Source organism: Anabrus simplex, chromosome 3 (assembly GCF_040414725.1).
Source record: "Anabrus simplex isolate iqAnaSimp1 chromosome 3, ASM4041472v1, whole genome shotgun sequence".
In the NCBI taxonomy this organism is placed as follows: domain Eukaryota; kingdom Metazoa; phylum Arthropoda; class Insecta; order Orthoptera; family Tettigoniidae; genus Anabrus; species Anabrus simplex.
The window spans coordinates 435,710,403-435,729,283 of record NC_090267.1 but is presented as its reverse complement, the minus strand read 5'-3'; the positions used below and the strand labels follow the sequence as shown (position 1 = coordinate 435,729,283).

Below are 18,881 nucleotides of genomic sequence, written 5' to 3'. Positions count from 1 at the left end.
TCTTCAATATTTCATCAGTGAAATACTGTATATTCTGTTGAAATCCTTTCTTTAAACAAAATTTACAGCAGTATCGCGTTATTTAAAGAAGTTATTACCTTCGTGAGAGGTGGAACCGTTGAACTGCTATTTGAAATACCCTGTCAAATGCCTGCACTAATAGACTATAACTGCTGCCAAAGTTATGACTCATTTTACTATCCCGTCTTTGTAAGCATTTTTTCAACAAACCTACTGATATTTTAATAATAATATTAAGTTACCGGTTGTAATCTACCGAACGCCTACAGAACTACTCAGTGTGAAAATTGTAAATAAATACCACTAATCGCAGATTACTACAAACACTAAACACCAATATTTGTGGAACTAAATGTATCACACACACACAAAATTTGCTAAATTTGTACGTCTATTAACTGTATCACTGAGATAATACAGAGCTCTTGGAACAGCCAATCACTCACTCATGAATTCACAGTAGCTTTCACTTCCCTGCTTTTCCCAGTTTTCAGTCATATATCTTAGAAAACATTTTTGACACTGTGAATTTGTGTATTCAGTTTGATTTATCAACTCTAGTTTTAAGAGTATAATATAATGGTGAAATAGCTGGCAAAGAAATGTGGGAGTTGTTAATGACCGCTTCCAATATGGCTGCTAACAATTATATCCAGATATTTGTCTTCTCATCACAAGCAGTGCTCAAGTCATGGCTCCTTCAAGGATATTTTTCCCTTCCAAATGGATATGAACGAATTGCTAATGTCAAAATGCCCTCCAAATACGCTTGAGGAAAGAGTTACTTGAAAAGTACACGTAAGTAACCGATTTGTAAGGGGCATGTTGGGTCAGTTCTTCAGATGTTGGACGTATATATATTTCTTTGGAAAATCGAACTACCGTATAATCCCAAATACCACCTGCACCCTAAATTTGAGATGGCAAAATACGGAAAAATATCAAATAACTTGCATATCTATTTACTTTTCTTCAAATATACCACAAATATAAATTCATACAGCTTACAATCAATAAAATCATCATAAGAACGTAAATAAAATCAGTCCAATACTCAGATCATTCACAGTTCACCGTTGTCATCTGAAGTTTCACCCTAGGAAATTTCGTCGATGGCAACTTTCCACAAATAGTCGTCCTCACTACCTTCCACTGAATTTGAAATTCCACATTTCTTAAAGCATTTGGACACTAGATCGTTGGGAATGCGCGTCCATGCGATCTTGATCCAGCTGCATATTAGTCGCACTTCAGGCCTCTTTACTCGTCCAGTTGGTTTTAACGCTTGATCACCATCAGACATCCATTCGGTGTACTACTGTTTCATTGAAAGGCCGGTTCACGCACACATCCAATGGCTGTAGAATATAAGCGAGTCCACTGGGAAATATCGCAAGATCGTTTTTTCCTTTCCTCATCATATCTTTTACGGTGTCAGTTGTATGTCATCGGTAACTGTCCAACACAAGCATGTTATTTTTTGTAACAAAGCTCCTGGGCGACATTGCCAAACGCACTTCACCCAGTCCTCCACTAACGCACTGTCCATCCAGCCGGACTCATGTGTTCTAACAATAACACCGGACGGCAAGTTTCCTTTCGGGAGAGTTTTCCATTTCATAACATCATATGTAGGGAGTTTGGTTCCATCCGCTAATACGCACAGCATTACCGTGCATCATTGCTTTTCGTTACCACCTGATGGTTACACTTTTAGAACCCTTTGTATCCACTGTATTTGCCAATGGCATTTCAATATAGACAAGTGTCTGGTCAGCATTCCCAAATTGCTACAGCAAATAAGAATTTTGCTTCCTCAAATGAATGTGATGCTGAAAGGCTGTTAATTTTTCTTCATATGCCCCAGGGAGACGTGAAATAGACGTACGTCTCTGAATGCACAATCCCTTTCTCCAATAAGTTACAGATCAAACAATCGATACAAAAGGGCTGGGAAATCACGTTCCAGCGTGTCTAAACGAGAAGAGCGCCCTTACTAGGTGTTCTTCCACATCTCCTACAAATGGGGCCTCATGCCCTCCACCCGGAGGGTCTGATTCTGCGCCGGTGGGTTTTTCTCCTGGAAAACCTGCACACTCCCCTCGTTGGAAGAAACCCTGCCCCCGGACTATGTCGATGTGACGCACATGGAGCATTTATCTCCATTTTCGGATGGGGATGTGAGTGTAGGTTAGGTAGCATTACGCTGCTTCTAACCTGTACCTTAGAAGTCCACACCCACACTATGGCACTGTTACAGTGGAATTGTAACGGTTATGATAGGCATCTTGCTGAGCTGCGCCAGCTCATTAGCGAGTATTCGGCGAGTATAGTCTGTATTCAGGAAACAAATTTCCTACCAGGTCATCATACGGTCTTGAGAAATTTTTGACTATACTCGACAGAACGACGGCATGACCGGCTTCTGGTGGCGTTTGCATTTTCGTCCATTCTGACACCTACAGCAAAGAGATTCCACTAAGAACTCCACTGGAGGCTGTAGCAGTTCGCGTTCTGCTGCCTGTCTTAGCAACAGTGTGTAATGTTTATTTTCCACCTGGCCAGCCTCTTAGCGTAAATGATGTTACTGATCTTGTAGATCAGCTTCCCCCTCTCTTCCTCTCACTGGGCAATTTTAATGCCCATCATCCCATATGGGGCTCTGAAGCAGCTTGCCCCAGGGGAAAGGGAGTTGGGAACATTAGTAACAGAGCTGGATTTGTGTATTTTGAACACAGGTGAACCAACTCATTTCAGTGTACGTTACGGCACATACTCTCGCATAGACTTAAGTCCATTCAGCCGAACATTGGTTCCACTGTTTCGGTGAAATACACACGACGATCTCTGTGATAGTGACCATTTTCCCATTATTCTTACTTTGTTAAAACAAAAATGGATTCTTAACCATGCTGATTGGCCAAAGTTCACATCCCTACCTGTCTTTAACGACGATACCAAGCGGACTGTAGACAGCGAAATAATTTTCATAACACAAGTTATCCTTACTGCTGCTGAGGATTCCATTCCCTCCTCCTCAGGGTGTCCTCGCTGAAAACTTCTTCCTTGTGGAACGAAGAAATTGCAGCAGCTATTAAAGAACGCCGTCGCGCTCATAAATGTTATCGTAGGCAGCCTACTGTGGCCAACTTTGGTAACATTTAAAAAACTCCATGCCAAGGCACGAGTTATTATTCGCTAAGTAAGAAATCTTCGTGGGAGAGATACGTCGTTTATGATGTCACATACTCCATCTCAAGTGTGGACCAAACTTCGACATATTTAGGGTATTCAAGGATCATCATCTGTACCGGGAATTTCCATTGCAGGCAGTATCGTCACTGAATCACTCTCGATTCTTAACCATCTAGCTAGTCATTTCGCAGATGTGTTTGGCTCCAGGAATTACCATCGTGATTTCCTCATTCTGAAGCGGGAGGCAGAACGTCGTCACCTTAGTTTTGTCACTCAAGCTTCAGAGGACTATAATATGCCCTTTACGGAGTGGGAATTCCGCAGTGCCTTGGCGCCTTGCAAGGGCACGTCTCCTGGGCCAACGTCCATAACCAGATGTTGAAACACTTTAATGAGAGGATAGACTATTATATCTCCTTCGAGTGTTCAACCGAATCTGGATAGAGGGTGAGTTTCCGTCTCAATGGCAAGAGGGCATTGTTACTCCTTTCCTCAAGCCTGACAAAAATCCTAAGACTGCAGGAAAGTATAGACCTATTCGTCTCGTTTGTGTATGCTATTTGAGAGGATGGCAAATCGTGTGTGGTGTCTGGAGAAACAAGGACTTTTGTCCGAGTACCAGTGTCGTTTTCGAGCCGCTTGCTCGACCATTGACCACCTGGTATGCCTGGAGATTTCTATGCAGGATGCATTTCTCCCCAAACAGCATTTGTGGCTGTTTTCGTCGACTTAGAAAAGGCCTATGACACCACATGGCGATGTGGTATCCTTTCAGTCCTGCATCAGTGGAGATTCTGAGGTAACTTGCCGTTATTTTTTGCGAATGTTTTGTCTCTCCGTCTATTCCGTGTCCGAGTTGGGAGGACACATTCGCAATACCACGTTCAAGAAAATGGAGTCCTACAGGGATCGGTTCTTAGTGTTACTCTGTTTGCGATTGCCATAAACGGTATTGTCACCGCTGCTGGTTCAGCAGTAATACCGTCGCTATATGTGGACGATTTTGCTCTGTATTATAGCTCACATAATATGGCAGTCGCAGAGCGGCAATTACAGCAAGCTATTAGGAGAGTGGAACAGTGGACTTTAGAACATGGTTTTCAGTTCTCAAGCGAGAAGACCACTGTTGTTCACTTTTGCCGGAAGCAACTCTTCATGAGGATCCGGAGCTTTTCTTAGGGAATGTTGCTCTTCCTGTAGTTGACACTTACCGATTTCTTGGGCTCCTTTTCGATAGCAAATTATCGTGGGAGTCGTATGTGCGGCAGTTGAAATTACAATGCACCAAGGAGTTGAATATCATGAAGTTTCTTAGCAGCACAACCAGAAAGGACAGGATCAGAAATGAAGTGAATAGGAAAGTAGCTGGTATTGAGGTTCCTATTATCAGTGTCACAAAGAAACGCAGAATTCAGTGGTATGGGCACATAATGAGAATGAACAGGGAAAGACCTGCCAGAAATTATTTAGACCTTAGTCTCGTAGGAAGAAGACCACAGGGAAGACCAAGAAAATGTTGGATAGAGACTGTAAGATCAGATGTGGAGGAGAGAGGATATAAATGGGATGATGTACTGGATCAGAAGATGTATGAAGACAGAAGGAGATGGCAAACGCTTGTACACCACACCCGGGAAACTGGAATTGGGAAATGATGATAATGATGATGATAATTGGGGTTTTATCGGGCACGCATATTATCCAGGTTAGACTACGGCAGTGCAGCGTATGGATCAGCAAGGCAAAACGTCCTTACGCACCTGAATAACATCCACCACAGCGGGGTTAGGTAGGCGACGGAAAATTTTTGTACAAGCCCCATTACTAGCCTGCTCGTTGAATCTGGTGTGCCACCTTTGCGCTTGAGGCGCCAGCAAATGCTTCTGTTCTATGCTGCAAATTTGCAACGGATGCCACTTCACCCAAGCTATCCTTACATATTTCACAATGGAAACAGTCTGCTGTACGACGCTCATCCTCGAGCAACGCGGCCGGTTGGAATATGCTTGGATAGCAGTCACGCAATGATTTGATGTACCTTTGGTTCCCTGCCTTGTCAGACGACCAAGTGGGGCACCTCCGTGGATAATATGATGCCCTGAAATAATCATGGATCTGCACACTGGCCCCAGGGAAAACATGAATCCTTCAATTTATCGGGGGCTCTTTCTGTCCGTTGTTGGTCGGTATCCAGGTTCAGTCATCGTCTACACAGATGGTTCAAGGACGGAAACGAAGGTGGGCTGTGCGTTCATTGTTGACAATGATAGGTTTCTTTTTGCTCTTCCGGAAACCTGTAGTGTGTACACAGCAGAGCTCTATGCTTTCTGTGAAGCGCTGCATTACGCACTGTCCAATGAGTGCCAGCACTTTCTTCTGTGTATTGACTCCTTGAGCTCGTTACAGTCTATTTATACCTGTTTCCCTCGGCACCCTCTGGTGCAGGTTATAAATTTCATCTTCTTTGTCCGTATTGAAGATTTACTTGTGATATATTGTATTGAATAGGTGGTAATTAACAAAATTATAAGAATTTGTATCACCCTCTGGTGCAGAGGGTCCAAGACCTGCTGGCCAGGTGTTTGGATGCCAGCACCTGAATCACGTTTATGTGGCTCCCAAGCCACATGGGTGTAGAGGGAAAATGAATTAGCATATAAGGCTCCCAAGGAGGCAGTAACACTGCCCCCGTTGCCTTTCAAGGTTCCAGCAAGTGATATTCACTCAGCTGAGACATCTGGTTATGTCCCATTGGGAGATGGAGTGACAGGCCACTCCTCTTCCAAATAAGCTTAGAGCGATAAAACGTACAACGAAGGTATGGAGGACTTCCCTATGGGCTTCTCGGAGGGAAGCAGTGGTGTTATGTCATCTTTGGATCGGCCACAGTATCCTCACTCCCGTCAATTGAAAGGAGAACCCCCTCTGGTGTGTACTTGCGGTGATCATCTTCCCGTGGTACACATTCTTTCGGAGTGTGTGGACCTGGTGGAACTGTGCCGTAGGCTTAACCTCCCGAGTACAATCTCCCTCATCTTGCGAAATGACTAGCAGTCAGCAGACCTCGTCATCCGTTTTTGGAGGGATAGTGGTCTTTTTTATCGTGTGTAATGATGTCCTTTGTCCTAGTGACTGCGCTTTTATCCAATTGACTTTATTTTAGATCGTGTTTGTGTATTTTAATGCGTTATCTTAACTTTTAACTTGAATTATACATACATATATATATATATATATATAGTATCTGTACTTCCAGGCACTGCCTTATTCCTTTGTCACCTTTATTTTCAATTATTTTATTAGAAAATAAGGCATTGCGAATTAGACCCACTGATTGTTTTAATCTAAGAATCATTTTTCATCCCCAGTTTTTAAACTCCAGTCAGTGGATTTAAAATTTTAATTGTCATATCACATCATGTCGTCAATCTCGTTCCATTAGGGGCCGATGACCTTCGATGTTAGGCCCCTTTAAACATAAGCATTATCATCATCACATACATTTTGCAACGTTTTTAGCCTTGGCTTGTTTAATTGGCTGCTCTTTTCAATAAATTATACTAGGATCTGATCTTCTATTAGTGTTCTTCTACTTTAAAGATTTTTCTATTAAATAATATTTTATCTTGCCAAATAAAGCACAAATAAAATTCTTTTCATTGACAAAAATGTCTTAAGTTCAAGAAGAATCTGAGCTTTCTACCGTGGCAGATCACGTGAAGTTCAGATGTCCACTAATCAGTATCATATGGCAATAATGTCATCAGATATTTACAGTAATCAACAGTCTAATGTACATCACACACATCAAATACACATTTATTAGAAGTGTATTTTACGTGATCACTACTTGTATAATTTTATCACATTGATTTTTAATCACTCATTCCATAAATATTTTGTAGATGACCTTACTTTAATGTACCTCTCTAATTCAATATCCTCAGCTTTTCAAGTAGGTGATTGAATTGATAGAAATCACTTCACATCACTTACATCATCCTCATTTCAGCACAACATGACATTGGGGATCTACTTAGAAGACTATTTATTACCTTCTATAACTACTGCCATTTAACTTTCATTGCTGGGCCTCCTACAGAATGGTTATTAATTTTATTAGTTCCCAGTTGCACTCTCAGCAACAAGTGCTCATTAGAAAATCATTTAATTAATTAAATAGTAGCTCCAAATGCATATAAATGGACTCGTACCAGGCCTCTACTCCACTGGTTGAGTTGAGCACTCATTCACTTCATTATCAAACCTTACAACTGATAACTCTAATTTATTTGCACAACAAATCTTTTATAGACTATTCTCAATTTTATTTCTAATTACTTCAGCTTTATTATTAATTCATGATATTTATTCCCTAATTGTCCTTGACTTAGACTTGAAGTTCATGTCTTTACATCTGGAAATCATTTCAGAATAATGTAGTTTCTACCATTAAACAATTCACCTCAACTCAAAGATGGATATAAGTAATTCAGTATTATTAGATTAATTGGTTAATTAGTATTGAAAATACTTTCTAAGTTTTCTGTTAATTATTTTTATTATTTACACTTGTTCTTGTGGTCATTTTCATTATAGTGATGTGACCTTCGTACCTCCTGTTTTATAATGATTCATAAACATTTCGAAGATAATACTGTTCTCAAGAATTTTTAAGAACTCAACCTAAGTAGTGCATTTTAGTGATATTAATATTTTTCAAAGCACCTGAAAATGAGGGCAAAACATGTCCTGTTTTATTCATTTTAATACGTATATGTAATTCTTGTAATTATATGTTGTATTGGTAAGGTGACTTATTTTAAAAGGAAAACATTAATTCCCTTCCCACTGAAGTCGGATAACGATCAATATGGACCATGAATAGGAAGTTTATAACTTGCAGCATACCACATAGTCGAGCAGCTTTTCTCCTTTCTCCACGGTCTTCCCAGCTCAAACTTTGCAACATTTTTGTAACACTACTCTTTTTCGGAAATCATCCTGAACAAATCGAGCTGATTTTTCTTTGAATTTTTATACTTCTCAAATCAAGTAATCCTGGTGAGGGTCCCATACACTGAAACCATACTCTAGTTTGGGTCTTACCAGAGATTTATATGTCCTCCTTTTTATCCTTTCTTCAACCTCTAGATACCCTCATAACCATGTGCAGAGATCTGTACTCTTTATTTACAATTCTGTTTCACCTAGGTACTTTCATTGATCCCCATAAGGAACTTTCACCCCATCAGCGCAGAAATGTTGATTCAAGTTGAAGAGACCAACAGTAGAAACACTAAAAACAACACTAACCTGGAGAATGATACACAATAGCAGTTAATTGACAACAATAGAATAATAATATAATACATGATTGGTGTCCTATTCATAACATATTTATACCATTTGTATGATAAGATAATTTTGACTCGCCCGGTATATATCTGTTAAATTACTTTCTTAAATTTTACTCATTCTTTCTTTACATTACTTCTACAGTTTAACATTAACACATTTGTCATTCTTACTTGTCTGCCAGGAACCTGTAGTCTTATCACTGACCCGTTTCCCTGAATGTACCTCTGTGTAACCTTTATAAATTTAGCTCCTAACTTAAACATACTACTACAGTTCTAGTTATTTAGCTTATGGCAAATTACACAATATATAAAATAAAATGACAGTTTGGGTTGTAACAATCTAGAAAGGAAAACAATCAACTGGGCACCTGAAATATTCAAAGTTTTATATCTAAATTGTCCAACCACTCTATAGTGATTCTAGAGGCTTGAGCGAAGTCTTCCAGCGAACCCAAGTACGCCTTGTTACGACATTCGGTAAGAATATAAACTGTATATAGGATAATATCTTTTGTTTATTTCAACCTATTCAATACATTACAAGAAGTTGGCATTTACTTTAAAACATTATTCAGATGAGACATGTTTCGCCTCTCATCTGAATAATGTTTTAAAGTAAATGCCAACTTCTTGTAATGTATTGAATAGGTTGAAATAAACAAAAGATATTATCCTATATACAGTTTATGAAACTTTCAATACGGACGAAAAATGATTTTCATCACTTGTAATAATTCGGTAAGAATATGCCGGATACTCTGTTTTTCTGCACCACAGTCACAGGTGAATTTCTCGTGCCCCACTTATACAGCAGCGAGCCAAATCTCCAAGGGCTGGTCGGTACCCTGTTTAGTTCAAACCAAGTTTTACGTGGCAGATGAAAACCTGCTGGTGGATGTTGGGTATTAACCCATTGACATACTAATTTTAACAAGCTCAGCATGCCTGTATATACCATTTTTTTCACAGGTAACATATAGTTTGACACTGCTAGTTTTATATTGCAACATCCATCAGATAAAAGCATATTTTCTTATATTCCTTAGCATACGTATGCATTGCAGGGAAAGATGACGGCTGCTTCATTATCACTGTCACATTCAAACACGTCCTCACTTTCATTCAAACTTTTTGACATGCTGCTATCACTTTCACCGCTAGTAAATAAACCTGTATCACTTTCTGAAGTGATCTCTGCCAGATCACTCCCACTATCCTGTAAGATATGCTCAATTTCATTCCTCGTAATACGAAGTTTACTGCGGCGGGCCATTTCTGCTGACTAACACCCGGGGACTCGTTCTACTTTGAGACCGATGTCCTGCGGCGTGGTGCAATCTACACTGATTATTCCAACTTCAAGAGAGGGAGAGCAGAATCTCAGCTTTCAAATGATGTACTACATGTCATGCCATCTATGGACAGAACCCTTGAAATAGTTGCAGAAGGCAGCCTATGCTTAGACCTCCTGCCAGGTGTCCGTGTATGAATGGTCACGGCACGTACACCGCCTGGTGTCGTACGTACAACATCGTAACTGGTGTAAAAACCTTCAATTATGATGTTTGGTATATTTTGGTTATATTTTATTAAATGCTAAATTGTCGTTTATTAAATGTTAAATATGACTAATACATGGTTTCTCTGTAAATATGCATTATAAATTTGTATAACCTCAAAGACAAAATAGAAGAAGTGTGTTAAAAATGGTTCTGTGTCCACACTAAATGTGAGGGGAATGAAATTGGCTCCTGTTGCAAAACTTGCGTCTACTTATATTACGAAGTAATTTTTAAATATTCTAAATATACTTTCAAATTTGTTATTAATCAAAGTATTCTGGTTCTTGTCCTTCAGCAGCCTGGAATCCTATGTATGTACTGTACCTCCTGCCTGGGGATATTGTTCCCAGATTTCCTTCACTACGAAAGTGGTATAACTTTTATCTTCTCTGTCCTAAAGGAATCCATGAATTGATCCAGTACCCAAACTGGCAAAAGGATGTGGACCACCTGATAGCATTAGTTTTCATAGCCAGTCTTTCCCTCACATACAGGATATTAGTTTTATCCATATGAAGACAATGTGCGGTATTTAACACACTGTAATTTAAAAAACATGGGAAAAGTCCTCGTGCCAACAGCACGTGTCGCACCTCCGCGCATTTAATTTATTGTTTCACTCTCTTCACACCAGCAGAATGCCAACGGCCGTAGCCGTGTTGAAACACCGGATCCCATGAGATCTCCGAAGTTAAGCAACATTGGGCATTGTCAAGATTTGGATGGGTTGCCACACGCTGTTGTTGGGGTAAGGGAATGGAGGAGCGGAAAGGAACTGGTCAACCTACCGCACGTAAACTCTGACTCAGGCACACCTCTGCGGAGGTTCATACCTGCGTTCGGGCAGAATACACCCTTACCTTACCTCACAGCAGAAACTTCTCAGTAGCTGTGACATTGCTTCACAGTGTTCGCACTTACACTAGTTGGTTGTTTCCCTGTTTTTCCGACGTTACAGATGCCGATGGTTTGTTTTCTAGTGGAGATGTTGTGCACTTTGGTCCAAATTAAGGCTTTACTCTTTGGTTCAAATTGATAAGGCTTTACTTTTCTGGACATGATTATTCACACCTAGCAATGTGCTGACACTGAGAAACACTTGTAGGGAGATGGAAGTAACGTGCATATTTCCTGTCGTAAGACAACAATGATGCCACGTTATCTCTTACCTAAATTTAGGATCTTCATATCTCGCAATGTAATGGAGATTTTTAAGTTTAGATTTCGCATGCCACCCTTCTACACAAAATCTGACTGAATGAATTAAAAGCAAAAATTTTTAATTTAATGAGTTTGCTGGGCCTTTAAGTGATTGAATCTACTATGCGTCGTGCGTCCGACGTTGACATTGCAGTGATATTATATTGCATCACAAGCGCAACGATTGGCAGTTCTAGGATGAAGTAATAAAGTAACTACACTAACAATACTACTAGGGCGTATTACCCTTCAGTACTTGGGTTTCAGAAAACATTGTAACTCAAGTGACTTGTGATGCCTCATGTTTATGAATATTGTCACTAAGTAGTTACTTGTTTACAGATTACATTTACAGTATTTAGGCACATAATACAGTACATTACATGTATTTAATAAGAATGGCAAAAAAGTTATGTTAAATAAGTTTGCACTGAAAAAAGAATGACTTCCTTCTTAACAGTTATAAGAACAGTGACATAATGCTCCCCCTACCCCTCCACTCAAAGATCCTGTGCCACAGAGCGCTGTCAGGGCTGCTAACAACTGGTGAGCTATAGGAAGTGGTAGCTCTACTGTCACGTTCACCTCACTTTTACCTGGTGCTGCCTACCCACTTGCTAGCCATCACAACCCAGCACACTTCATCAGTGTTAGGAATTAGTCCTTGGATCATATCCCCACCTTTTCGTAATCCAGATACGTATGTGCGACATCATGAATGATAATAGGCACAGTATGCAGGTGTGTTTTGAATATCTTCTGGATGTACAGAAATGAGAAAGTATACAAATAATCATTGTCCCCCTCCATAGCTTTCCCCCACAACACATGTGTCAGTATTACCCTTATTCGCCCCCCTCTCCGGTGAGTTTTTCAAGTGATAAATCTGTTACTACCCGAAAGGATACAATATCAATATTGTAGTTGTATACACGATTTAATGATTTATATCACATACAATGCCTTTAGTTAACCAATTGTAACTAGTCACTATCAACAGATTTGTCATAAACAATGACCTAACAGTCATATCACTCATTTTGTCGATTTTAATGAGTATTAAAGTTACCAAACTCTAACAGTAACTCTGGTGTTTAGTTGTAATGCTCTTAAGTCTGTTTTTCAACTAGTTTTTCTTCTCCAGTCTCTGTGTGAATCTTTCATCTTAATTACTGCAGTGATCACCGCTTCCTTTCCATATAGTGCTTAAGGAGACTGCATGTTTTCTGGTTGATGCATAAAATGATTTTTATCTTTCAGGGTTTGGTTCAAATACAACTACTCAAACCATGGGTACTCCCATAAAGTTCATTCCTGCTACTGGGACAGATACAATGGTGAAGAGTGGAGTCACCCAGACTATTAACACACGGCATCATTGTATCACATGTATGAAAGAATATGAGGCTAAATCTCTGGAAGAACTCCGTCTTGAAGACTACATGTTAAATCGCAAGGGCCCTCAGCAAGCTCCACAGCAATCAGGACTGTTTGGAACCTCCACTCAACCATCTCTGTTTGGTTCTGCTGCCAGTACCAGTACTGGTGGTGGTGGTCTCTTCCAGGATAAGCCACTATTTGGAGGGGGAACTACAATGGGTATGTTCTTTAAATTGAGTATATTTTATTTATTCTGTAATGCATGTGTAGTGTAGCACTAGCATTTCTGAGTTCAGTTTTTAGTGTTCTATGAAGAACAGTGGAATGTACTGCATAAAATATTTTTAATTGTTTACATTTTTATTTTGCTCCTCTTCACTTCTCTTTTTGATCAAATTTAATGCTCTGATAAAGTTTTAATTCCCGGTCTAAAAAGCCAAGAACAACGGCCGAGAGGATTCGTCATTGAAATAATAACATTAAGTTATTTATTAGACCACCTAATCAATACAAAATCGTCTTGGATGATTTACATAAATTTGTTAGCTAATAGTGGGACATGTTTCGCCTTCTCTGAAGGCATCATCAGCCATAGTCTTAACCTTAAATTAAAAATAAGCGTCTAAATAACATGTAGTGATGAAATGAATTTTAAAATCTTGAAGAGATTTGAAGTAAAATAACATTAAAAATAACAATGATGGTTTGAAAATACAATGTGATGAGATACAATAGTGGAAGTATTAACAAAATTAACCTTAGAAGGTTGCTAAAATAAGTACAATGGAATAAAACAACAGATTGTTATACAACAAGTAGTAAGATTGCATAAAAGTAAAGTTGATAGTAATGGCGGTTCTAATTAGACGATGGCGAAAAATCTTATATAATCAAAGTAAAGAGGAGAGAGTAAAAGTCAAAGTTAGTCGAGAGATCCGAAGTTCATCATGATCTTGAAGATAAAAGACGAAAGTCAGATGCATATGGTGAAGTTGTAGAACACGTTGAGGATATGAAGTTGGTGAATAGAAGTTGAAGAACAGTTTCAAATAGGATCACTAGGGACCATCTCAAAATTTGAAGTGATGTTCAAATGTTGTAAATTGTGAGTTTGTAGATATTCTAGTTGAAAAAGCATATACAAGTGGAATCTGTAAATGGAAGCAAGAAACGTAGAGTTAATTGTGTGAAAAGATATTTGAAAAATATTGAAGTAGAATCGTATGCACTTACCACTTGACGGTGACAAAGATAGCTTGTGATATTATGAGTTAGAAGTATTTGCAACAGTAGACTTCTTGCTACGTGTGTTATAACTGAAGTTTTGTGCTGGAGGGGGATCTGTTTGCGTTGACGTAACTATTAGAGGGGGGCTGCTATTGGTGGGAGGGAAGGAAGAGAGTGTATTACTGCGCGTGTTGTAACGGTGTAAGGCTATTGGAGGGAGCGATGTTCCGGTGGGTGTGGCTATGGGTTTATTGGTTGTATTTGAATTAGAGGTACTAGCGGCGGGGGGAAGGGAGGGGGGTATATTAGCTGTAGGGGAGGTGGGAACTCTAATTGATGTGAGGTTGAAGATTTTTAAGAATTTGTTGGTGAGGGAAGTTGATTCTCGTAATAAAATAAGAATCTGTTCATACAAGGGGCTTTTTTTATCAATAGTGTCATTTAGATTTTTATCTTTATTAAAATGTTGGTCGAGGAAAATAAATAAGTTTTCATATTCTGTCATGAGTTTGCTTTTATCAACTCTTTTTAGGATATGGAGGTCTTGTTCTATTGTGGTGAATTTATGCCCGGTGTCCCTCATATGGTTGGCCATTGCGGAGAATTTGTTGTGTTTTTGGGCATTGTAATGCTCGGCGTATCTGGTAGAGAAGCTGCGGCCAGTTTGTCCAACATAAGAAAAATTACATGTAGAGCATTTCAATCTGTATATTCCTGATCCAGAGTAACTATTGTCTGTGATGTTGATAGAGTTGTGATTGAAGAATAAATTGCGATTAGTGTTTTTTGTTGTGTAGGCTATTTTTATTTCGTGCTTCATTAATGAATTGGTTATCGGGTAAATGCTATGGTTAGTGAACGTGAATTTAGCGTATTTTGGTTTGACGGGTTTTAATGGAGTTAAATTGGTAGCTAGTTTTAGTTTGGTTTTATTGATGATTTTATCAATCATATTCGTGTTAAATCCATTGAATTTAGCTATTTCCTTGATGAATAGTAATTCTTTCTTTAAATTAGTAGAGGACATAGGGATCTTTAATGCTCTATATATTAAACTGTGATAAGTGGCTTTTTTATGTGAGTTGGGATGTAAAGAATCATTTTTTATGGTTGTTGGAGAAAAGGTGGGTTTTCTGTATATTTGGAAGTCGAATTTGTTCAATGCTCGTGTGATTTTGATATCTAAGAAGTTCAAAGAGTTATTGAACTCATCTTCTTTAGTGAATTTAATATTATTATCTAAGTTGTTGAGGAATGATAGTATGTTATTGCTGTTGTTGATTTGTTTATCAATGATAGCTATGGTATCATCAACATAGCGATGCCAAAGACAGAGTCCGTTGATGTTATTAATAATCTTATTATGTTCGAGATTATCTAAGTATATGTCGGCTAGTATTCCAGATAACGGGTCTCCCATCGCTAGACCTTCTTGTTTGTAAATTTTCTTATTGAAGGTAAAATAGTTGTTGTCTAAAACGAAATTAAGTAATTTTAACCATTCATCAATTTCGATTTTACTCAATGTGCTATGTTTCAACAGATTGTTTTTTATGATGTTAATAGTATTGTTGATAGGGATATTAGTATACATGTTGGTGATGTCAAAAGAACATAAAACGTGGTTTGGTTGTAGACTGAACTTATTTAGGGAATTACAGAGTTCGATCGAGTTCTTTATGGGGTTGGAGTTGTGAAATTTGAAGTGTTTTTTTAGGAATTTGTGTAGGAATTGAGAGGTTTTATAGGTAGGACTATTGATACTATTAATTATAGGCCGAATGGGGACATCATTTTTATGAATTTTGGGCAGTGGTCTGACTGTAGGTAATTTTGGGTTCATTACAGTTAATTTCTGATAATCTTGATCATTTAAAATGAAGTTAGAATTTTTCAGAAGGTTCTTTAAGTTACGCTGTATTTTGTTTGTTGGATCTTTGTTAATTAAGGTATAGGTATTGTCTGAAAAAAAGGTTTCAGTTTTATTGATGTAATCTTGTTTGTTCATTATTACTATGGTGTTGCCCTTATCTGCTTTTGTGATTACTACGTTGTTGCTATGGATTTTGGATTTCAGGTTTAGAATTTGTTTCGAGAGATTGTGGTTATTATTAGATGTTATCTCATTAATCAAAGTTGGGAGTTTCTTTTTTACTTCATATCGTACGTCATTCTGTTTATCAATTGGGATTTGTTTATCGATATTAGTTTCGGTTTCAGCGATGGTAGTGATGATGTCTTCTGCCTTTTTGTGATTAGGCCAATTATGTTTGATGCCTTTATCTAATAGATTTAATTCTTGGTTAGAGAAGGTTGTATTAGATAGGTTGATTGTAGTGGGAATGTTAGTCAAATGGGAAGGGGACACTTTGTTGTTTGTATTTTGGTCAGGAGTTTTACATTTGTTTTCTTGAAGACTAAGTAATTTATGGTTTAGGGTTTTCTGTTTCTTGTCTAATACGTAAGATAGTTTGAGGTCAGTGTACCTTAAAAATGAGCTCCATTCAAGTGGGGGTAATTTCTGAGAGATGGTCAAATGAGTCCTATATAATTGTAAATTTAGTAAAGATTTCTTCTTGTATAATAGTTTAATTTCATTTTTCAACCATATGTTGTTTACTTTCTTTTGAGTGGCATTAGATTTTGAATAGGGATGACTTTTTCTTTGTAAAGATTTGAGAAATTTAGGTACCAACTCTAATTTCAAGCAATCTTTAAGAAACTTGATATCTCTAGAAATCTTGCCTATTTTAATTTTTAGGTTCAAGTACTTGTTAGGTTTTACTATTGCCTGGTTGGCATTGACATTACATGTCAACAAATTTATGTAAATCATCCAAGACTATTTTGTATTGATTAGGTGGTCTAATAAATAACTTAATGTTATTATTTCAATCTAATATCATCAATACGGACCAAAAATGATATTTATTACATGTAATGTCAATGCCAACCAGGCAATAGTAAAACCTAACAAGTACTTGAACCTAAAAATTAAAATAGGCAAGATTTCTAGAGATATCAAGTTTCTTAAAGATTGCTTGAAATTAGAGTTGGTACCTAAATTTCTCAAATCTTTACAAAGAAAAAGTCATCCCTATTCAAAATCTAATGCCACTCAAAAGAAAGTAAACAACATATGGTTGAAAAATGAAATTAAACTATTATACAAGAAGAAATCTTTACTAAATTTACAATTATATAGGACTCATTTGACCATCTCTCAGAAATTACCCCCACTTGAATGGAGCTCATTTTTAAGGTACACTGACCTCAAACTATCTTACGTATTAGACAAGAAACAGAAAACCCTAAACCATAAATTACTTAGTCTTCAAGAAAACAAATGTAAAACTCCTGACCAAAATACAAACAACAAAGTGTCCCCTTCCCATTTGACTAACATTCCCACTACAATCAACCTATCTAATACAACCTTCTCTAACCAAGAATTAAATCTATTAGATAAAGGCATCAAACATAATTGGCCTAATCACAAAAAGGCAGAAGACATCATCACTACCATCGCTGAAACCGAAACTAATATCGATAAACAAATCCCAATTGATAAACAGAATGACGTACGATATGAAGTAAAAAAGAAACTCCCAACTTTGATTAATGAGATAACATCTAATAATAACCACAATCTCTCGAAACAAATTCTAAACCTGAAATCCAAAATCCATAGCAACAACGTAGTAATCACAAAAGCAGATAAGGGCAACACCATAGTAATAATGAACAAACAAGATTACATCAATAAAACTGAAACCTTTTTTTCAGACAATACCTATACCTTAATTAACAAAGATCCAACAAACAAAATACAGCGTAACTTAAAGAACCTTCTGAAAAATTCTAACTTCATTTTAAATGATCAAGATTATCAGAAATTAACTGTAATGAACCCAAAATTACCTACAGTCAGACCACTGCCCAAAATTCATAAAAATGATGTCCCCATTCGGCCTATAATTAATAGTATCAATAGTCCTACCTATAAAACCTCTCAATTCCTACACAAATTCCTAAAAAAACACTTCAAATTTCACAACTCCAACCCCATAAAGAACTCGATCGAACTCTGTAATTCCCTAAATAAGTTCAGTCTACAACCAAACCACGTTTTATGTTCTTTTGACATCACCAACATGTATACTAATATCCCTATCAACAATACTATTAACATCATAAAAAACAATCTGTTGAAACATAGCACATTGAGTAAAATCGAAATTGATGAATGGTTAAAATTACTTAATTTCGTTTTAGACAACAACTATTTTACCTTCAATAAGAAAATTTACAAACAAGAAGGTCTAGCGATGGGAGACCCGTTATCTGGAATACTAGCCGACATATACTTAGATAATCTCGAACATAATAAGATTATTAATAACATCAACGGACTCTGTCTTTGGCATCGCTATGTTGATGATACCATAGCTATCATTGATAAACAAATCAACAACAGCAATAACATACTATCATTCCTCAACAACTTAGATAATAATATTAAATTCACTAAAGAAGATGAGTTCAATAACTCTTTGAACTTCTTAGATATCAAAATCACACGAGCATTGAACAAATTCGACTTCCAAATATACAGAAAACCCACCTTTTCTCCAACAACCATAAAAAATGATTCTTTACATCCCAACTCACATAAAAAAGCCACTTATCACAGTTTAATATATAGAGCATTAAAGATCCCTATGTCCTCTACTAATTTAAAGAAAGAATTACTATTCATCAAGGAAATAGCTAAATTCAATGGATTTAACACGAATATGATTGATAAAATCATCAATAAAACCAAACTAAAACTAGCTACCAATTTAACTCCATTAAAACCCGTCAAACCAAAATACGCTAAATTCACGTTCACTAACCATAGCATTTACCCGATAACCAATTCATTAATGAA

At 37.5% G+C, this 18,881-nt stretch overlaps 1 protein-coding gene across 1 annotated transcript in view; it reads left to right on the top strand.

Moving 5' to 3' along the window:
• Nup98-96 (nuclear pore complex protein Nup98-96) overlaps positions 1-18,881 on the top strand; it is a 474,154-nt gene that overhangs the window by 35,968 nt on the left and 419,305 nt on the right. The window contains exon 4 of the mRNA XM_067143470.2: positions 12,602-12,940. Within this exon, the coding sequence (XP_066999571.1) occupies positions 12,602-12,940 (339 nt within the window). The remainder of the gene's footprint in view (positions 1-12,601; positions 12,941-18,881) is intronic.